Source organism: Hypomesus transpacificus, chromosome 17, assembly GCF_021917145.1.
Source record: "Hypomesus transpacificus isolate Combined female chromosome 17, fHypTra1, whole genome shotgun sequence".
In the NCBI taxonomy this organism is placed as follows: domain Eukaryota; kingdom Metazoa; phylum Chordata; class Actinopteri; order Osmeriformes; family Osmeridae; genus Hypomesus; species Hypomesus transpacificus.
The window spans coordinates 5,913,195-5,934,703 of NC_061076.1; the positions used below are offsets into that span (position 1 = coordinate 5,913,195).

General features: G+C 48.3%; 1 protein-coding gene across 1 annotated transcript; it reads right to left on the minus strand.

Moving 5' to 3' along the window:
* Positions 1–10,122: 10,122 nt before the first annotated feature.
* metrnla (meteorin like, glial cell differentiation regulator a) lies at positions 10,123–17,220 on the minus strand. Its single transcript, XM_047038643.1, is given in 5 exon segments — positions 10,123–10,999; positions 11,157–11,216; positions 14,622–14,871; positions 14,874–15,012; positions 16,867–17,220. Coding segments are annotated over 5 exon segments (861 nt in total). The 5' UTR covers positions 16,965–17,220; the 3' UTR covers positions 10,123–10,685.
* Positions 17,221–21,509: the final 4,289 nt, after the last annotated feature.

Sequence of the window (21,509 nt, forward strand, 5' to 3'; positions counted from 1 at the left end):
CCACCCACATAGAGTTTGCTCGTTTTGATAATCAGAAGCCTGAGTTGGAAAGACTGGTAGGTTATTTGTCCTCAAGGTGTATTTTAACTTGAATGCTGTCACAGACCGGACAGCAAGCCTGAGCAAATCCCATCGCTGTTGTGTCACTGTGTGCTTGATGTGATTCACCGGTGTGTCCTTGTACTCATGAGGGATGAATTGAGTCTCTGTAGCTTGGAAATTTAACACTTTTTTGACAGATGGTGCGGCCTTGCTCACCTGAGAATCTAAGTTGAGAGGGGCCTTGGAATTTAATGGTCCATCAAACAAGTGCCGAACAGTGTTCTCTCTCCCACTCCTGGAGGTGTCATCGCTAGACACTTGGGACTGCACTCCGATAACTTTGTCGTTTCTATCCGTGTTCTCACAGGGGTGCATAGGCATGCACTTCCTGCAGTCAGATGGGAGCTGGGCATGATGTTGCTGGGGTTGTGAAGCCTTTGTCTCCAAAAGGCATTCGGAGTTAGAGGTGTCAGAGTCATCACACTGACTGATAACTGAGCTGTTTGCAGCATGGGACTTTACTGTGAGTTCCGCAAGCTCTCCCAGTTGGTCTAGGCAGTCAGTGAACAAGGTGACAGTCTGTGATGAAAAGTCCTGCAAAAGTTTCCTTTTAACACAGGATCAGATGTAGAATAAGAAAATTAGAAAAGTTATTGTTCATTTGAATTCTAAATAATTTACAGAATGGCACCCACATATTTTTTTGCCCTTGCCTTCTCGTTCTCTCTCTCACACACACACATTCCCTTTCTCTGACACTTCTCTGACACACACACACACACACACACACACACACACAAATGATAATGCGTTAGGCCTGCTTACAAATCAGATGTTTGATAAAAATCCTCCTCCTGAAAAAGACAGAAAATTGCACAAGTTAACAGGGATTTTTATTACCACAGTCGATTCAAACAATGTCATCGTACCTCATTGTATCTGTTCCATGTCTTGAGTAGCTCAACCAACAACAATATCACCAGGATAATACAAAGTATACACACAGCGCCCTTGAAAAGAATTGTCACATCAAGGCCCAGTGACAGCATGACTCGATAAATGTTCTCTACTCCTGAAATTGTGTTTTGGAGCAGTGAACATAGTGGCGAAGCGAGAAGCATTTCACGCCAATGTTTTTTGAAAGATCGTTTTTACATTCTAATTTCATATAGAATGCACGGTTGAAACACCCTTTATTACACAACAATTAATTGTAGATTCTAAACTGTATTCTTTACACCCATGAAAGACTGACTTCAAGGACTCTGCTGAGTTTGAAACTAGATAAGTAAAAAAACCAGGGCCTGTCCAGAGGATGTACTCTAGACAATACCCAAACAACATGGTCTTTGCATAATGTTTTTAAATAGTATAGGTCTTTTAAACAGAACACATTTACATAATCCTACAGATAGAAAAACACACACAATTCCAGATCATGTAGGCTACTATAAAAAGTAGTCTGAGTGACGATCTGTTTTATTTAATGCCTGTTACACCAACAGGTGGCAGTCTGCACCTATGCTCTGCACACACCAATCCAGTAGCCAGCAACATAGCTCGAATCCCAAAACAACACCTTGCAGTTGCACCCCACCCAAGCTCTTTCCGAAGCATGTATAGTGTATATATAGTGACAAATTGCATTGTACACAGTTAAAGTATATGATGTTCAACATAGTTTGTGAAATGACCAATGATCATGAAAGAACTGATGGATTCATGTATGCAAATAGACATTTGAAGTCATTTGGTATTTGTGAAAAAATTCATGTGGTGATTTTATAAGATGGGAACATTGCTTTGTGTTGATGTAGTAATACAACATAGTCAAGCCATGAAGAACTTCTGTAAGTAAAGTTGCTCTAGAGAGGATCCTTGTCCTCTTGTGGGAACATGTACGGCAGATTTATTACTGGTCTCTTTCCCAGATAGTAATAACATGATCTATAGTACAATATGTGCATGCTAAATTTGGTCTGGAAAGTCATCCAACACTAACTGAAAGAGTAGGGTCTCCCCCCTCGTGGATACACTGATGAGATTTTAAGTACACACTTGGCCAAAGCAGTCCCACCAAGAAGTGGGGGCAAGTTTCATTCGGCTCTGAATTTATTATTTTTAAGAACTATAAATGACTTCTCATGGCCAATCGTCCTTACGGTCATGGGAGAAGCTTTGTTTTGCTGCGTCTGCATGTGTCATCGCGCCTAAAGGTAGTCTTTGGTCTCCCACAGAGCTGAGGCGGGACTTGCCATTTCCTGATTATGATGGGTCGAATTCACTGTTGTGTTTGAGGTCACCGGGCTCATCCATCAGAACGCAGACATCAAGTCCCGGGCTTTTAATGACGGGGTGTCTGTGTGTCGCTCGTGCTTTGTTATGACTGCTTTATAAATCTCCATTTTGCCACGGTTGGAAACACGAGAGGCCCCTGGGGCTCTATCTACGTGACGCTCGCTGTACAGTATGCTGTGTTCTCTCCGTCTATGGGGGTTAGGGTTAGCTGACTGAAATATGACGTGTATGTAATATATCAGGGATTTTATAGGGAGGCTGAAAAGTCAGCTGAATGTCCTGACTTGGTGGATGCAACTGGACGTTCCCTCTGTTCGGTGAACTATGCTGCCTCTGTTGAAAGATATATTTTATAAATCACATTGTGTTGTGTTCTCTTCCATCAAGAACATGAACTTCCTCTGTTCTTTAATACATCAATTTATCAGAGATTGGTTCCAAAGAAATAGCCTACCAGATGTAGGTCTTAGTGTAAGACACCAGAAGGGGGCAGCACCTGTTCTACAAAAGAAGAGTTGTTCCATTTTTACCTTTTAAAAAATTATTGTCATGAAAAAGTCCCAGGAACAGGGCTACATTAAGATATTGAAACATGCACACATTTTGCCTCTTGCTCCATAGAGGGCTGAAATGTTCATATTTTCAATCAGTCCTGGCACTGCAAGTTAGAAGTAGTACATGCATCTAGTTCCAGAAAATGAACTGTTATAAATCATTCATTGAGAAATCCAAAGTGATTTATAGTTACTGCTGCAACGAGGAGTGGTTAAAAAGACTTCTACTGTTTTACTTTCCTCCTGGAGTTGCAGTGGACCAAGTATACTGACAGAGTAAGAATAAAAAACTCCTGGCATTCTTACATGCTTGAGATAGCAGGGTGAGAGGGAATGTCCCCGTCAGCACATTATATAGAGGGGCTCTCTTCCCGCCCTGCTTCTCCTCCTCATCCAAACATTGCATACATTCCATAGTAAAACAGCGATAATCCCCATTAAATCTCAGCATTATGTCATCCTATGCTCGAGCCCTGCCTCACATGTTCACGCTGTTGGGCGAGAGATCAACTCGATCGTTTCACCTCGAGAGAACGTTGCTATCCTTGCTTCGCATTCTTAAAACTCAGCTCTAAATGTGTTAGTCTCTTAAAGTCTGACTAACTGAACAGGTTCTGTTTTGTGTTAGGGTCCTACAGGCCTGCATTGAGGGTGGGAGTAGGGCTGATTAAATAATGACTTTCTTTCCATCTAACATTTGCCAGGCCCCTAAGACCTGGTTGCATTTCATTTCAACACAATCATTATCATTAAAAAACACAGTTGTAGTTTATCTTCAGTTGTTGGTCTACTTTTAGTTCTGTTTAGCTTTGTTGATTACATCCTCTGACCTGACCTAATGGAGTAAAAGGGGATGACCTCCTGTGACCCCTGTCAGGGGCCTGGCTGCCAAAGTAGATGCCAGGCCATCAGATGAGGGTCAGGCAGACTGTCAGCCGGTTGAGCTATAAGTAAAATGTGTCGACCCTTGTGTTTGTTTCGGCGTGTGTGTGTGTGTGATGTGTGTGTGTGTGTGCATTTGTACCTCCCCCATAAGCTCTACTTTCCCTAGGCTCAGCCATTCTTTCCCCAGCTGCTGCCGCAAACACTTGTCGATTCTCTAACTGTTGTCGTGGCACATTGCACCCCACACAACAAACAGTAATGATTTTCATCCTTCTGCACAAACCATTATGCGATGTGTGGTCGGGGGGACCCTGTGACATCAGCATTAAACAAAATCAAATTAAAGTCAATAGGTGGAGTTATGTGCCACTAGGCCGTGTACTGTGCTATGTGCGTGGCAATAATGTGGGAGTGCTCTGAAATTCCATTGATACGTTCCTGAATTTAGACTGCTGTGTTGTCAGCTTGGGTTTCCATTTAAAACAGACTCACAGTGTTCAAAAGGCAAGCTCAAGCTCTTTTATACCCCCGACCAAGCTTCGTAGAGCCTTTTCTCAAAGGTCACCTCACGACACAGACACGGTTGGAAGAAACTGAATTGAGGGTTTGAAATTGGCTGCATTTAACGTGGTGAAATATTTATGGTGACATGCATGGAAAATGGCCACGGATTTACATCCAGCTGAAAACGTTGGGGATTCGTTTTGCAATTCTGTAATGATGTCTGTGGCTATATTTTCATAGCTCACAGAATGAGTCAAACTAATGAAACGTTCTCTGTCAATCTATTCAGCAGTGCAATAATGTATTTGTAACATTGTGTTTTTTTCTGTTATCCAACAGACATCCTCACTTTCTCTCTGGTCTATTTTGTGCAACCCAGTTCAGACACACAGTCCATTGTCCTGTGTGATCTCGCTCGGAAGAGCTCAGATCACATGACAAGGGGATACTGCAGAAAGCTGGTAGGTGATTGGCTATGATCTGATGGTGGATCCTTTCTCCATAGTAACCCGGTTGTCTGTTATGAAAGTACCCCTCGGTTTCTAAGAAGATGGAACTGGAACAACAAGGGGCAATGTCAAAGGGTGGATCTTCCAATCTATATACCGCACACTGTTTGAGGAAACAAAGGTGAACTCAGGTCAGACACAGACATATGTCATTGTGTCTGTGTCATGTGTCATGTGTCATGTGACGTGCACCTTCTGCTGTGTTCCGGTCGTCCCTTGCCTTCCGCCCCCATGAGAATCGATCCATCATTCGTCGACTCAAAGTAAACAGCTCACATCCGCTCCTGTGTGAAAAAAAAAAGTGCTCTCTGTCCTCACTTCCTACCTATCCATCACACCCTCCACCCTGGCCCCTATTTAGACATCCCTCAAACGTCCCTCGTTCAATTAGGCCATCAATCACGCTCTCCACTCGTCATGCCGAGGCTGATGATCATTGTCAGGCAACAATGCCTCAAGATTTGTGAGTTTCTCCTGTGGGCCGGGGGGGGCACACCCTTGTCTACCCCAGCTCGAATGACTGAATTCATCTGAGATCCAGTTTGCCTTTCCTCTTTCCCCTCAGACCAGGGGTCAGCCAGGGTCAGGCTGGTTGCCACAGAGACCTTCCACAGCGCGACAAAGCTACTGGTGCTCATTGGACTGTGCAAACAAGAGATCCTGGGCCCTGACCCTGACAGTGACGTGTCTGGGAGTGGAGGAAGCTGGGAAAATCTCTCGTAGCCAATCGGAGCACAGGGCTGCGATGACTGATGTATTGAGTGCACACAAAACACCTTCATTCAAAGCCGTCATGAAGTTACTGAGCTATGGTGAGATAATTACTATTTTCAGAATCACAATGGGGTTTATTCGCCATGAAAGTTTGCACAGACAAGGAATTTACTTTGGCAGAAAGGTGCCTACCGAGGCAGCCATTATCAGCGCCAACTGATTTTATTTGGATCTTCATCACATCCTCCACAATGGACATCCTCCACAAATCGTTCATCCGCAATTGATCATACTGACCACTGTACTGATAAGATCTAGGATGGTAAGATGAAGTGGGGGATGGATCTGGAGTGACAGGATCATTTTGTCTATGTAGCAGTTGGAACTCGCTCTTCAGTTTAAACACCGCCCACCGCACCATGGAAGAGCTCGCTTCGTAGTAGGGTAGCTGGTTTACACCGAGAGTAAAGTCGGTGCGCAGTGCGGTTTGAATCCCAGTGTAAGAGGACTCAGGAGGAAGGCATGCTGATGGGCGCCAAACACAACTCCTGTTCCACCATACACATGAGGGAAACCAGATCTTGACTTTCATTAGCAGGCAGTATCGGTTCATGGTCAGACATCTCTGCATAATCCAGAGCACTCGTGGACTCCATGAGGGAGTGTTCCGGAGAGGGACCGGTGGAAAACGATGCTATGCATCATTCATCTCATCCCTGGGCGACCGCCAATTGCGAAGCCACGATGACATCATGAGAAACCCCCCCCTCCTCCAAGTTGACATGGCCTGGGCTACCGTTGCCATGGCGCTGTCTAAACTCCCTGCCCATCTCGGTAGATGAGGAGTGTTGCGAGGCAGGAAGAGAGGCCTTGGTACGTATGTAAATAAACGTGTCATTTGCTATGTGTTTGTCTGAGGTCCTCCTCTTGTTGAAGCCAAACACTGCTCTATTATTGGGCTGTTGAGGACCCAGAAGCTTCCAATAGCCAAGTGCAGAGAGAGACTGGAGGACCTCCTTGTTTCAATGTGTTTGCTGTGCGGACCACCTCCCCCCAGCCTTGCCTTCTGCAGTCATGTGACCAGACAGCAGCCCCTTCCATTCACTGTAACCTAACCGGAGGAAGGAGAGGGACAAATGAGAAAGGGGCCAAACTTGTAACAGCAGCAGACCGACTATCTGCTTATGAACAGAGAGAGGGTCACTAAATCAACATTTAATTGACAGACATGCGTTGTCTGACAGGAATAGATACATCGACGCCGTGCCAAGGCGTGTTGGGAACATTTGCTGTTTGAGGTCAGTTTAGACTAGCAAGCATTTGATCAAGAAAACCCCCTTTTAATGTCTTCTGGCCAAATGGAATTTTCACTGTGATCTCAATGGTAAGTGTCAGCTAAAAACCCAAGTAATCCTCAGGTAGAAGAGTTAGATTATGCCAGATCGAGAAGAGCCTCACCTACAAACATCAACCCATTCCACTGTTAAGGCGCACACAATCCCCACTCCCTTTGATACCTGATATTTGGACAGGCCCATAGCATGGCCCCAACACCACTTTCTGCTGGAGACACCCAACACCCTGGCCTTAATCCTGCTCTACCCCTGTGACCCTACAGTGGAGGGCGAGGCGGGGTGAAGGAGGCAGAGAAGGGCTGAGAGGCATTTCATCATGGCAGACTCACGGCCTCCTTGGGGATTAGAGAACGTTCTAGAAGGCGCCTCGTCGGCTCTGCCACTCTCTCTCCCACCTCATCCTGTTGACGTGTTCATCCGTATCTGAGGAACACGGTAAACGTCGAACGTCGAAGCAACAAACAAAGCTCGTGAGCGACCGAAATAACTCAAGAAAGTGTCGAGAAACTTCAAAGCCAACGAGCGATAAACAAATCGGATTTTTCCACGGAGGGCATATGAAGCTGTGTGTTTTTCCTACATGGCCGCGTGTTGTTGAAGCCCCCCACGTTGTGGTGGCCCAGAGAGGTGTCAGCGCAGCTGCTGCTGGGGCTGCAGCTCAGTGTGGGTGGCGGCGGTCCCTCCGCTGGGGCGCAGTGTTTGTGTGTGCTGGAGGCAGGGCCACGTGCACACACACACACACACACCACAGAGTCCCCATTGATTCCCTCTAATCAAGGCAGGGGGCAGGGGGAGGTGGGGGGTGTCAGGGGAAGGGGGGAACCGTTGCACGCGTGTGTGAAGTCAACAGCATTCTCCACATTCCGCCACTTTGCGAAGTGGTGGAAATGTCACCAGTGTCCTGGGCTCGCTGGGCTCTGTTCTGGGGTCTCTCTCCTCTCCGGGGGACCTCTCGTTCTTTCACCGATTCCCTTCTCTCCTGCCAAGTGACGGTGCAATTTGCTGCCGCTGCACATTTGGACAGGGGCTGGCTTTTCCTTCTTTTATTCAGTCCCACGAAATGGGCCGTGCCCAAGACCCATGGAGGACAGGACCGTCATTCATCTGGCGTTGTCCACAGTGATTATCATGGTGTGTGCGGTTCGTTCACTGAGGTCTTGCTGCAGTGAGTAAGCCATCCAACACAAGCCTTATTCAAGGGCCTCGCTTATTGACTCGCGCCAAAAGAAAATCATCAGAGGGAAACTAGCTGCGAAAAGCAATTTCAGATGAATCCCCTTCTCAGTTTTTTTGCAAGTGCAAATCAAGTGCAGGAGGAGCTAGTCATCACCGGTTGATCTAGTGTTTCTAAGGTCTGTGTGAGAAGGACAAGGGTTAGCACCTGAGGAATGGAGACATGTACCCGCCAGACAGCTGCTGAAGGCACACCAGTGACAACAGAGCAAGGTAGGTTGAGAGGAATGACAAGGAGGACAGCTGGGCAGATGAACACCCTGTCAACAGCCACCCTGGCCCCTCCCTCTCCTCCCCCTGCTTCCTCTTCCACCTCCTCCTCCTGCTTGCTCCTCTCCTCTCCGAGGAGAAAGGGTTCACAGCACGGCAGCGTTACCATAGGAACTCTGTTTGCATTTCCCAGTGAGCGATTCCGGGGCTGCTGGCTTTCAAGCTGGAATTCAGACATTCATTCAGCATGCAGGGCTGTCTGGAATAGCAATTGTCTACTTGGGCCAACTTATTGAAAGACGAGTGCGAGGTACATTTCCGTTTAAGTAAAAAGAGAAACAAAGACTTTTTAGTCTCTCAACAAATACTCAGGCAGCAGCATCCACAGTGGCAACACTGAGTCTTTGACTCACAGTTTAACCTGAGGCAGAGCAAATGAAAGGCCTTCTTTTAGAAAGGCATAGTAGAAGAATCCGGAACGCTTATCAAAACCATGACTCTGGTTCCTGGGTGCAGTCGCTCGCCCAGAGACTGGTCACAGAGCTGTATTGAGCGCAGTCCCCTAGGCCTGTCCTCTGACTCCTCATACCAGGCAGCTCCTGAAACAAAGAAGCCTTTCAGATTGACCTTGACGCACTGCCCACCCCCAACACCACAGGAACCATGCCGAGGAATCCACCCAAGTCTCATTCCAACCAGAGATATCAATCTCAACTCTGAGTCTGAGGTGAACCTTGGAAGGAAGGATAATGCATGCTGTATGGAGGGGCATCTGTTCAAACCCCAGACTAGACTTTGGAAAAATAACCAGCTAATGCTGCCGTGCATTTCAGATGGGATCGGTTTATACATGGAGATGGGCCCATGATATCATCTTTCTAGTTGCTTTCCAAAGGGCAGGAAATGCTTTGCTCACAATATGGAATTTAAGGCTTGTTTTTTTTGTTGTGTTTTTTTTCTAAAGCGGGACATGGCCAACTAACCTCCAAGACCACAGAACTTGACTGGGTTGCTTTTGCTAAAGACTAATGCTGTCAGTTTAACGCTTTATTAACAGCGTTAACGCACACCCATTTTAAAGGCGTAAAAAATTTTTTTCGCACGATTAACGTTCTTTTTGGCCTAGCAATCGTTGTAGTTTTTTCACATGATTTTGCAACAACTACTGACGTTAGAAAAAAAACTACAACACCACACCAGATCTAGCTACACCGGAAACAAAATAACAGGCACCGTTCACACTTGTTTGGTCTTGCGAGCCGGCTAAAGAGTATTGGCTAACGTTACATTTTGAGTGGATGGCGAGCGCTAAACGCCGAAATGGATGCCAATAAGATTCTGAATGGAACGTTCACTATTAAAAAGTTGCCAAATGGTCCATTGACAAGAGCAAAGTGATCTGTGTGTTTTGTCGTTGTGAACTGAGCTATCATCGCAGCACGTCCAGTCTGAAATACCACTTGATGGCAAAGCACACAGCTGATGCGAATTCTTCGCCCCCGTGTCAAAGCCAGGCGATTGCAATGTTGTTTTCAATAAAAACATTAAAAAAACATTTGCACCCAGCAATCCGATCCACTTTTCCATGTTGATAAGAGCATTACAATGAGAAAAAATAATTGGACGAAAAGAAATCAAGGGACATTTAGAATAGATAAAAATGTGCAATTAATTGCGATTAATCGCGAGTTAACTATGACATTAATGCGATTAATCGCGATTAAATATTTTAATTGTTTGACAGCACTACTAAAGACGTGATTCCAGGAATTGACACGACAAATCACCTATTTAAATAACTCAACTCATACAAAGAAGTCCAGAAAATACACGTTTATTTGCTGAAAAAAAAAAAGGCAGAGACATCTTTTACACAATTAAACAGCCTGAGGACATGAATTCAGACGGTAAATTGCACATCTAATTTTCTTAAGATCAAAACACAAATAAAAGGCAGGCTTTAACTTTATACATTTCTGTCATAAGAAACATCTTCAAAACTGTACATCAAGCTTTTTACAAAGCACTTGGAGCTTCCATTTTAGAATGTTCTTTCACATTATATACACATTGGCCAAACAGAATCTGCTACATTAGACATAAGGAGTTCCTCCTCCAGGAAAAAAGGTCTTCAGTCTTCAGACATTCCTCAGTGGGTTAAGGTTGGCTTGGAGAACAGAGTCCAACCTCAATGCTGCTTGGCAACCCTGACAAGCACCAGCCTCTGTCTCACAGAGCAATAAGACATCAGGAGAAGGGGGTCACTCTGTCAGTTCGACAACCCCCCCTGCTCTTTCCTCAGTAAGAGTCAGCACTTGGGACAAGGTGTTCCTTTCTGCTCAACCGGGGCTCGTTTTCCCGAATCGTGCCAGGTCGACAACTCAGTCCGTGTCCACGTGACAGGGGTTGGTCCCCTGGTTCTGTGCCTCCAGGTACAGCCGGAGGAAGTCTTTGTACCGCGGGGCACACCCCAACCAGGCCTCCCCGAACTTCACGGTCCCCGTGAGGAGGAAGTCGCCCGGGCCCGGCTTCACCCCACACTGGAGGGGCATCTTGACCCGGCCGGCCCAGCTCCTCGCCCTCGCGCCGCCCGACACAAACACCTTGGTCTTCTGTCGGTACAGGCGGCTGATCGCCACGGTGACCGAGGACTGTTCGTCCTCCCGCTCCACCCTCCGGATGCTGCCCCGCGCCACTGCACAGACACAGAACAGGTGAGTCAAGGGTTAACGCTACAGCAGGGTAGAACTATGGCTTCTTCTCTGGTCAGGAGGATATGAGAGTTAATGAGGAAATGCACACAACGTGTCGTACAAAAAGGAGAATGTGAGGTCACGTGGAAATCGTCTTACCAAAGTCGCTGGTGCAGACTGCTAGGAGCACCTCGGCATCACTGCAAGGCTGGCAGGGAGCTGGGGAGAGAGAGAGAGAGGTCAGATGAGCTTGGGGCCAGACCGTAGCTCAAAAACAGGGAACACGGTGAGGGCCTTTATTGTTTTAACAACTCCCTGCCATACAGTGATAAAAATCTCACAGTCGACCCTACAACTTTCCAGCTAACGACCTCAAACACAAAACACCCGGCCGGACGCAGCCAGCCGTGTAGGGCACGTGCTCCACGCGCACACACACACACACACACAGGATCTCTCCTCTGTGATTCATTTCCCTCCCCCGGATGGTTATTTATTTATGTGGACGGCCGAACGGGAGTCGGCTGTCATGGCTCTGGGTTTTACACCAAACAGAGCAGGGGTACAGGAGGGGGAGGGGGGGGGGGTTAGGACTTTCTCTGCTCATTATACAGGCCACTAGGAGCAGGGAGGGAGTGAGGGGGGGGGGATCATTGCCCCAGGAAGGACCTCTCCCTGCCGCCTCTGCTAGAGCCCCCCCCCCCCCCATCCCTCGCTCTCTCTCTCTCTCCGAAGAGCCTGACACCCCTCCACTAACGAGAAGCAGATGACTCGGGTGGAGCGAGGCGGGGCGGGGCCAAACGGCTACATGTCTGACCTGCACAGAGTCAAGTCAGCGTCTACGAGGTCTGCTGGAGCTGAGGTTCACAACAACAACAACAGCAACAGCAGCAGCAGCAGCAGCACAGCCACGCAGTGGGTCGGGCCCACATGACCCGGGGCCGGCAACGTGACCACACGCGCCATGGCAAATGCCTGAGTAGATATATCGGAAATAGAACCAGAACAGATGTACAAGAAAAAGAACACAGGCGCACGATTGTGCTTGACTTGTGACCTGTAGGAAAGCACAGTCTCCAGTCACAGAGTTTCAAAATCGAAAGTGACCCCTTGAAGTAGCCTCGTCCACCTCCAGCCCAGCCTTTGAAGACGACAGCCCTCAGGCCAAGCTTAACCTCACGCTGGTCATACCCCACCAGGCTCCCCTGCCTTGCCCTGTCCTGTCCTCAGACTGCTTTACGACAGGGGAAAGGCCTCTGAAGGAGAGCCGTCAAGTCAATGATTAGTTGACTCAGGTGGTCCCGTGTCTGGGTCAGCAGCAAACTGCTTTATTAGCCCCCGGACCTGGTGTGGTTATCTGTTTTCCAGAGGAGGCCACAGGGGCAGGTGTGGAGGGGGGGTTGCACAGTCAGCAGTGAGCTGAGGGGGCAGGGGCAGCTTTTAGCCCCAGCCTAGTCTGTCTGTCCAGCCGAGTCTGTCTGTCCAGATGGGGTACACCTACTCGCTCAGCTGAAAAATATCTTCCTTCAGCTGAGGCCGGAAGGGTATGGAAGAGGATTTACGCAAACTGTGTATCACATTCATAGCCGACGAAAGGCTGGTAAAAAAAAGAAAGGCTTATGGTTACAATAGTGTCCAAGACCCTTTGCCATGCTTGGGAGCTGCTTAGATTATATTTAGACAGGTCGCTCTTCAGTTATGAGTGAGCGGGGCGAGGTGGGGCACGTCTCGGGTCAGCTGGCGTTGCAACGCGAGGCTTCGGCACGCCAGCAGTGGGGTCAGGGGTCACCCAGGAACGGGCCCAGGGGCTTAGGAACAGCTGGAGAGCGGGGAGACCTCAGAGTGGTCGACCGCCGGGCCCAGAGCCGGAGCCAGGGACCTTTGATGAAAGCCTGCCTGCCTCCACGAGCCCTGGCTGCCTCCCTGAGCCCTGGCTGCCTCCCTGAGCCCTGGCTGCCTCCCTGAGCCCTGGCCCAAAGGGTTGGTGTTGTTGCTCCACAGCAGAGCAGTGCTGCTCCAGTAAGGGGGCTTGGGAGCTCACATGTCAGACATGAAACACAACCACAGGAATGACCTGGCAGCACAGCGAGCACCCACCCCCCTTCCACCCCCGACCCAAACGCACGCCGCACCGCTCCGATCAGAACCACTTCACAGGGCGGACGGGGGAGGGAGGGAGGGGCGGAGAGGGGGGGTTGGCGGGGGGAAGATAGTGTCCCTGCAACATCTGGTACCAGATGCATTCCATCCTAATAGAGCACGACTCGGTAATACCGCTCCGCCCAGACGAGAACCACTTCAGAGGACAGGGAGGAGAGGGGGGGGAAGACGGATGAAGGGCAGAGGAATGAAAGGGAACAGACAGCGCGGACAAATGGAAGGCAGGAGGACAAATGGAGACGTAGGGGAGAGACGCCGAGACGAGAGGCATTGGGGGAGGGGGGGGGGGGGGAGAGGGAACGGGAGGGGCGCGAAGGCGGAGCGGAGCAGGGCCCCGCGCGGACGGGAGAGGTCCTTCCGGACGTCTGGAGCGAGACGCGTTCCGCCCTGACGGGAGGGCAGCGGCTCCGGCACGGCCCGGCGGGGTCAGAGAGGACCGGGGACAAAATAGGGCCGACGCGGCGGAGGGGAGAGTCCTGCTTGCTAGCGACGCGAGGCCCGCGTCCTAGCTGTGCCATCCCACATCACAACAGCAGCACGCACACACACACACACACACACACAGGTACAGGAAGCCTGCTGGATGAAAACAAGCGTCTGCCCATGGGGTGGACCAGTCCCCCCCCCACCGCCCAGCCCCCCCCCCCCATCCCCGCAGTGCCAGCAGGTTCTGCAGGATGTGGATAAGAGAACTCTGGGACTACAAACAGATGTGGGGAGAGACATCCCTCATATTTGTCTTCGTGTGGAAGAAGAAGAAAAAAAAACACACAAAATAAGAAAATACGCTGAGATTGTGCACATTGGCGCAGCTTGAAGTCATGCAGGTTTGGCAGGTACGCAGCGTGAAAATAAGGCTTTGTTTTGAAAGGCAGGCTCTCTGTTTGGCTGTGCCTCTCTCCACACAGCTCATCTCTTGACAGGTTTACTGGGCGGCAGTGCAAGCCTCTGTCCAACACATGGTCCTCGAGGGGAACTGATAATAAACGAACCGGTGGGAAATCACCTGTGAACTTTTGTCCTCCAAACAAAGTTTGATACAAATATAAAGAGGAAAAAGGGCGGTGGGGGGGGGGGGGTAAGCGATGTTTTGATACCGCAGCGTGGCTTTCAAATGTTTCGAACTACAAAAACAACACTGACTGACAAAGATATAAACGTGAGTGTCTGTGTCAAAAGTGCCAAAGAGGACATGTAGCACGAAAAAGGGGCCTTCAAAATAGATTTCCACCAGCAGGTGGCTACATTTAAGTTTGCCCAAAACACTGAGACTAAGGGACAAAGCAAACCAGCTCGTGGCTGGAATGAGAACCCTAAATGTAGACGAAAGGGTTTGCGATTCCTAAATACCTTCCATCTCGATTCCTAAATTGAAATCTAGGAATCCCCCCCCAAAAAAACGAGCTTTCCAGTCCGCCCACCCTGAGGGAAAACCACCTCAGCAGTCAAAGGAGCACCACTCACCAGCCACAGAGCTCGGCTCGGCTCCCGGCCTCTCGTTGACCAGCTCGTACTGGAAGCCGGTGATCTTGCGGCTGATGTCCACGTGGGGGATGGCCTCGATGAAGAGCGCCCCCTCCTGGATGCTGAAGCAGTGCACCTTGCCCTGGCTCTGGTCCCGCTCGTGGAGCAGCAGACGCAGCTTGCCCGCTCGGTCCAGGTAGATGTTGGTCCCGCTGGACTCCTGCAGGGGCTTGATGCAGACGGAGAGGCGGGGGTGGCGGCGGGCGACGCCGTGTTGGGCCGCAGGTTGACGATGATGGCGCCCGTGGGGTAGAGCCACTCCAGGGAACCCTGGGAGCATCGCAGGTACACCTGTTCCACGTCCCTGGCATGGCCCTCGTGGGTCAGTCCACTAGAGATCAGAGAGACGGGGGGGGAGAGAGAGAGAGAGAGAGAGAGAGAGAGAGAGAGAGAGAGAGAGAGAGAGAGAGAGAGAGAGAGAGAGAGAGAGAGAGCGAGAGAGATAGGGGACAAAAGGGTAAAAAGATGTTTAACTCTAACGCAATTAGAATAAAGCAAGGTTGTTGAACAAACCAAAAAAACAACAGAACGACGACAGAACGACAAGCGATAAAATACAATAACCACCAGCCAGGAGTCTGAAAGCCTGATTAGTATGTTGTTTTTTTTTACTAGACAACCTCCACCACAACCGCCCCCCCACCCCCCTCACCCCCCGCCATTTCCACCACCACTGAAAAGCCCTGAGTAAAACGCCAGGTTCTTCACACTATCTCCAAACAAAGCCGTCAAAGGGTCACTGAGGGCTCAAACCACACTGTGTGTGTGTGTGTGTGTCGGGCCCTGGGCAGAGCGTGGGCCTGGCTCCCGGCTCAGGAGAAGCTTCCTGGCTGATTGGGAGGAATGTGCTTTAATATCCTCCCAGAGAGAGTGTTAGGGCCCCGGGTGCGCGCGAGCCCGGCTGCATGACGAGTCACGAGCCAAAACGCGGCTACGCTGACCTCAGCCCCGATACACTCTCCTTTCTACCACATTGTTTTCCCCCCTCAGGGCTGTGGCCAAACGCACCACTGGCAGTCTGCCTTTGGGAAGCGTTTGGAAACAGAAAGTGGCTGAATGAAGGGGGACACACAGGCTTTGACGCCGACAACAGCACAAACAGTAGCTGGGGCCTGCTGCATGCAAGTGCAAATGCGGGTCACGCACCAAACCTCCCCTTGCTTTCATGGCACCAAAGAGACTGGAAGAGACTTGTCCGGGCAATACTCGGGGACCCTGGCGCCAGCATGACCAACTGAGTCTCTTAATGCCTGCCTGCACAGCGATCCAAACTACCGTCTGTCACTCATGGCAAAGCCATATGCAGGAAACCATCGCCATTCTACCCATGTGGACGCCAAGTTAGCGGTTGTTTTTCCTGAGGAGAAACACCCAGCCTTGGGAATGAGATGCTGAAATTCGAATGTGCCATAGATCTGGAGCGAGCTGGCACATGCTGAACACATGTAGCAAAGCCCCAGAACCAGAATTTCTTAGGCACGCCTTTAATTAAGTCTTTTTTAACTTCATCATCTCTGCATGCAATTATAATACATTAGCTAGGAGCCTTGCTAATGAGCAACAGATCAGTGCAGCATAGAGCTACCCTTCCTGGCTCTGAAGATGAAAGACATGTTAGACCGTTTTGACTAAGCCAGAGGAAAAACGGATTTTACTGGCTGTGGGACGTTTGGAGGTAGAATGTAACACTTCATATACATTCAAAAGAATGAGCTTCTCATTGAAACGTTGATCAGGACCAGCTAGGATTCCAGTGATACTTTGGCGGGGTAGTATAATTAAGCTAGGGATGTTATTACAGTGGCATGAAATCATTTCTATCCCTATGTAGTTTACATATCAATGAAAGGGACCCAAGCACTAATCATTTTTCCTACAAATAAAGATTTAACTGCTCACCTTATGAGGGGTTAGTAAAGAGTCTAAAGGGGAAAATGGTGTATGGACCAGAATAAACAATTATTAAAAAGAATGTGAAGCAGCGCTGCAATTCATAAATAAAAGTATTCTTATCAGTGGTGTCAAAGCTCTGCATGGCAGACGTTTAACAATTTGTAGCATTTTAACGCTGGGATTTAGTAGGCTATGTTAGCTGATCAGACCACAGCCGTTTTAAAACACTTCGCCTCAAAATTACATTAGTGGAAGTAAATTTGATTAATATGAAACATGCTATTAATCTCACCTGCCCCTCCAACTGCACTGGTCGCTTGAGTATTGGCAAAGCACAATTTTACAAAAAAGGAGAAAAGATAGCAAATGCGCCAGGATCGGTGTGACCATGTTTATCCCACACAAGCAGTTGCAAGAAGCGCAACACTGTCCTCTTCTTCTCAAGTGAAATAAGAAAGTCCACCTCCGTAAATCCAACTACATATTGTCTCCATGTGTCCTTAAGGCATAAACGACAGTACACAGAAACAAACTCGGCATTCCGTCGCAAACTACTTCAGACCATATCTACGGACATCGGCAGCTCCAGCGAGTGAAAGCGTATGTGCCGAATTGAGTTCCTTCACTGAAAGTTCAGAAAGTAATCTTGCTCTGATTACTCCCACGTCACACCATAGGAGATATTGCGCTTGCGCTCTGCGGAGCGTGCCTCCAAGATAAAAACTGTGATAGTAAACCCGTAGTAAACCTACCATGTTACACTTGTGTAATTGTTTTTTGGGCTACTATGTAGGCTACAATATATAATATATATATGTATATATAACAATAATAATACATTAAAATATCTTATATTTGTGCTCAAATTTGTTCACATTTGTTAGATAAAAATTTCTAGGCCTACGATGTAAATTCTTCCTAACAATTTCACAACTTTTTCTATAAAGATTTGTGTTTTTCCACTGCAGTGTGTTTCGGCTTGAGACAAAGAGAAAACCCGTTTAACAGGGGAAACGAGTTGTTTGTAACTGTTACTTATCTGGACAAGTAATTGGCTGTGGTTTGTGTGTGTGTGGTGTGTGTGTGTGTGTGTGTGTGTGTGTGTGTGTGTGTGTGTGTGTGTGTGTGTGTGTGTGTGTGTGTGTGCGCGCGCGCGATCCTTGTGTGTGACTATTTCTGCATGTGCGTGCGTGCGCACAAGAGCATGTCGGGTATCTGTTTTCTTCTTGCTACACTCCAGGCTTGCTGTCTAGGTGTTGTAACAAGGCTCTGTGTTGTCATAATCATAGTGCATGTCAGAACACGCTGTCTGAGCATCCATCAAGGACACCTGCGCACGGCTACAGCCACCTAGACCGACAATAACACTTGTACGTGTTTCTCAAATGTGTCTGAAGGTGTGATCCAGAGAGCGGCAGAGAAAGAAGGTGACATGAGGGATGATCTGTTGTGTCAGAATAATATGTGCATTAAACGACTAAAAACTCAATCCATCCTCAAATGTCTGGCGCTATAGCTGCTGTGATAGCAACTCCACAGGAGATGCAGCTCTGCTCCTTTTTTCCAGGCAGATCCGTTGTCGTCTTCTTGTTATTCCAGTTGCTTTATCACTGACTCCAGTGTTTGTTATTTTCCCTCTCATTGCAGCTTAAGGGAAAGCAGGTTTTCTTCTTCTAAACCTCCACCTGTCACACATTTCAGAGGAGGAGGGGAAAGGGGGAACAGGAAAAACCAAAAGCAACAAGGATAACTGAGGGGGGAAAGGAAGGTAATCCCAGTGTGTGTGTGTGTGTGTGTGTGTGTGTGTGTGTGTGTGTGTGTGTGTGTGTGTGTGTGTGTGTGTGTGTTAGTGTGTGTGTGTGTGTTAGTGTGTGTGTGTGTGTGTGCATGTTGGTGGTAAACTTGACAGAGCAGAAAATAATTTTCTATTGAGTAGTGATGCGCGGTGGATGTGAATGGGCTGGACATGTTTGGTAAATATGCTGTGTTTAGCTGGGGCCAACGGGGGTTGAGGCAGGGGTGGGGGTGAGCTCAGGCCAGTGCTGAGGAGCGAGTGAGGTGAAGGGTTTTTGGGGGGAGGGTAGAATGGGTTTTTTTTTTGGGGGGGGGAGGGTAGAAACTAAGAGTAGGGGAGAGTTGTTTTGTCACTGGGGCTGTTGTCCTGATCCCATGCTGAGAGTGACTCACTGTGTCTGACAACAGCCCCCAGGTGGAAAACAGCAATAAAATGGATTGTGCTTCTGTCAGGATAAGACAGTGTGGCTCTGTGCTCTTCTTTGTCGTGTCCTTTAACTTATTTTTCAATTCTGAGAACAACCTGTTTTCTCCCAGTCAAATGAGAAACCCTTTGACCCAGTATAACTATGCTAACCATATTTACAAAGTATGTAAAGACAGGCATTCATAGAAAAAAAAGAATTAAGCCACAAACCTATTGTCTATTGTTAAACCATCTCTGCCGAGTAGAGAAGATAAATACACGCCTTATTGACTCAATAATGTTCAGACAAGGGTTGCTTGTGGTTGTGAACGGGGACTAGTTCATAATTAATTCTGGACACGGCTCTCCCTTCCTGCTCTGAGAATCAGTCTGTTTAATGGCTAAGCCACCGCTCGGTTCTCATTGTTTGTCCCTAGTTTTATTAAGCCTGTTATCTGCTCCAGATAAACTGTAAACGTCAGTCACACAAGCATGTCCAATATCTCAGTGGTATGCACAGGCAGATAGCAAGGTGCTGATAGCATCCAGGGCTCTCTGCCTGTCAACATCCCTCTCCTGGCGTTCTGCCAGCCTGTCATTGAAGCCACAGCCTCTACACGGGTACCATCATTTTTCACATTCTTCTTAATAGGCAGGAAACATGTCATTCAAGTGCCAGTCCTGTGTAAAGACAGACACGGTGTTTGTATTCATCGGCACACCTTTTACGGCGCAGGTCGTTGGTGACAACGTCATGCTACGTTTCGCGTTAATGTCGCTGACAGAGAAGGAGAAGAATCTGACCTCACTGTTGACCTCTTCATTACCATCAGTCAGCAGAGTTCCTTGGGTGTTTTTTTCTTTTTAAATCACAGTAACTCGTTTCAAGATATGTAGAGGGGAGGTGACACATTCGGGGAATGCCCCAGTTACGTCTCCCTCAGAATTCTTCGAAATCCGCACAGTCCCGAAAACACAAAGCGCCGACTTGTTCCGACCGCAATGGGCCCACGAGGAGATCTGTGGCCGTGCATGGGCTCTGTTTGTACGTGTGCGCGTGTGCGTATGTGCTTGCGCCTGTGTACCGAGTGCGCCTAAACGTGTGTACGTGAGAGGCGGGTTGTGTGGGGTGCTGGAGGTTACAGAGGCTCTACAGCGACTTGCCGACGTCCATGCAGTATTAGGTCCTAATGCCTTCAAGCTGTCCCCACCACCCGACCGCCCGCTCGCTCCCAGAGGCCCACATAAATCTGAAGATCTGCAGCTCCAAATCTCCCAGGAGGAATTTAGGTCAGGCTGCTTTCTGACGGGCCACTCACCCTAGCAGGTGGGGGACTTATTGTGTTATGAAAGCAGCGCAATGAAAGTGAATTCAACTGTGCTCTGCCTTCAGATTTCAGAGGGATAAGAACGAGCTTAGGACCAGAAACCCAGGTGGTGCACAGGCTCGTGGAAGGACAGGGTTGAGACGCCAACCATGACGCGAACGTTTCCCCCACAGGAAAGTTCAGGAAGTTGTGATCCAAAGCAAAGCAGTAAAAGCTGGTCATATTTGCAGTTATCTGGGGGTTGCGCTGAGAGTTGTAGTGCATGTGGGAGGAACCCCCCCCCCCCCCCACAGTAGGCAGGGAGAACTTCCGTTCTCCAGATTAGCCACAGTGATCTGATTCTCACGGCTTCCTGCGGAGACGATGCTCTGGCTTGCGTCTCTGCCTCGCCACAGGACTGGGGATCACAGTTTCCTTGTTCGTTCCTCATTCTGCACTGTGCTGGATCCGTCTAGGAGCCTGGCCCCAAAGAACATCAGCCATTGCAATCCATGATGCTGTGTGACAGCCATAACAGGGTCTCTCTGTGTTTGTGTGTGTGTATATGTGTGCCTTGAGAGAGTGTGTCTTTAGAGAGAGAGAGAGAGAGAGAGAGAGAGAGAGAGAGAGAGACAGACAGACAGAGAGAGAGAGGGCAATAGTGTGCGTGTCATTGTGTGAAATCCTGGGCGCTCAGGATGAGATCCTTGTTTCTGCCCGTGTTTTTCGCAACCTTCATGAGCAGCTTGAAAGCTCAAAGCTTTACTGTACAACATTCAATTAAAATGTTTAAATATACAAAACAATGGACAACCCAATCTCTGTTATTCCCAAAATGCAGTTTCACAAAGGCCATGCCAGTCTCTGTATCCTATTCTTTTGTTTGAGTTTTCCTGGGAAAAGAGAAACAGATTTTTACGAGGCGTAAACATTGCAGGGGTACTTGTCTGTGTTCGATCAGAGAGTTACAAGAGTTACTGTATCTTGGTAACCTTTGCCAGACCCTCCCTCTGTAGGGGATGGGAATTTGTGTTAGATTTATTTGAAATGGGCTTGAAACACACATGGGATCTTAGATGTGAAAATCTTTACTTGCAAAAGGTCTGACTATTATTGATAGTTTACACCTTTATACACTCAAGGTCATACATAGTCATGCTTTGGCTGTTTGAGCCTATGCATACATACACACAAACACAAATAAACACACTTTTTCCCTTCTGGACACACAAACAAAGCCCTCACCAGGCTACGCTCTTTCAGTTCAACTGACACTAACTAGCTCATGTGTTTACACAGTAAGAGAGAGGAGAGACAAGAGGGAGAGAGAAACAGGACCGGAGAACAGTTGCTCTATTGTGTCCATCCACGTTTTGCAAGTTTTATATAAGAGCATGGTTTGCTGAAATCATCAACCAACAAACGATT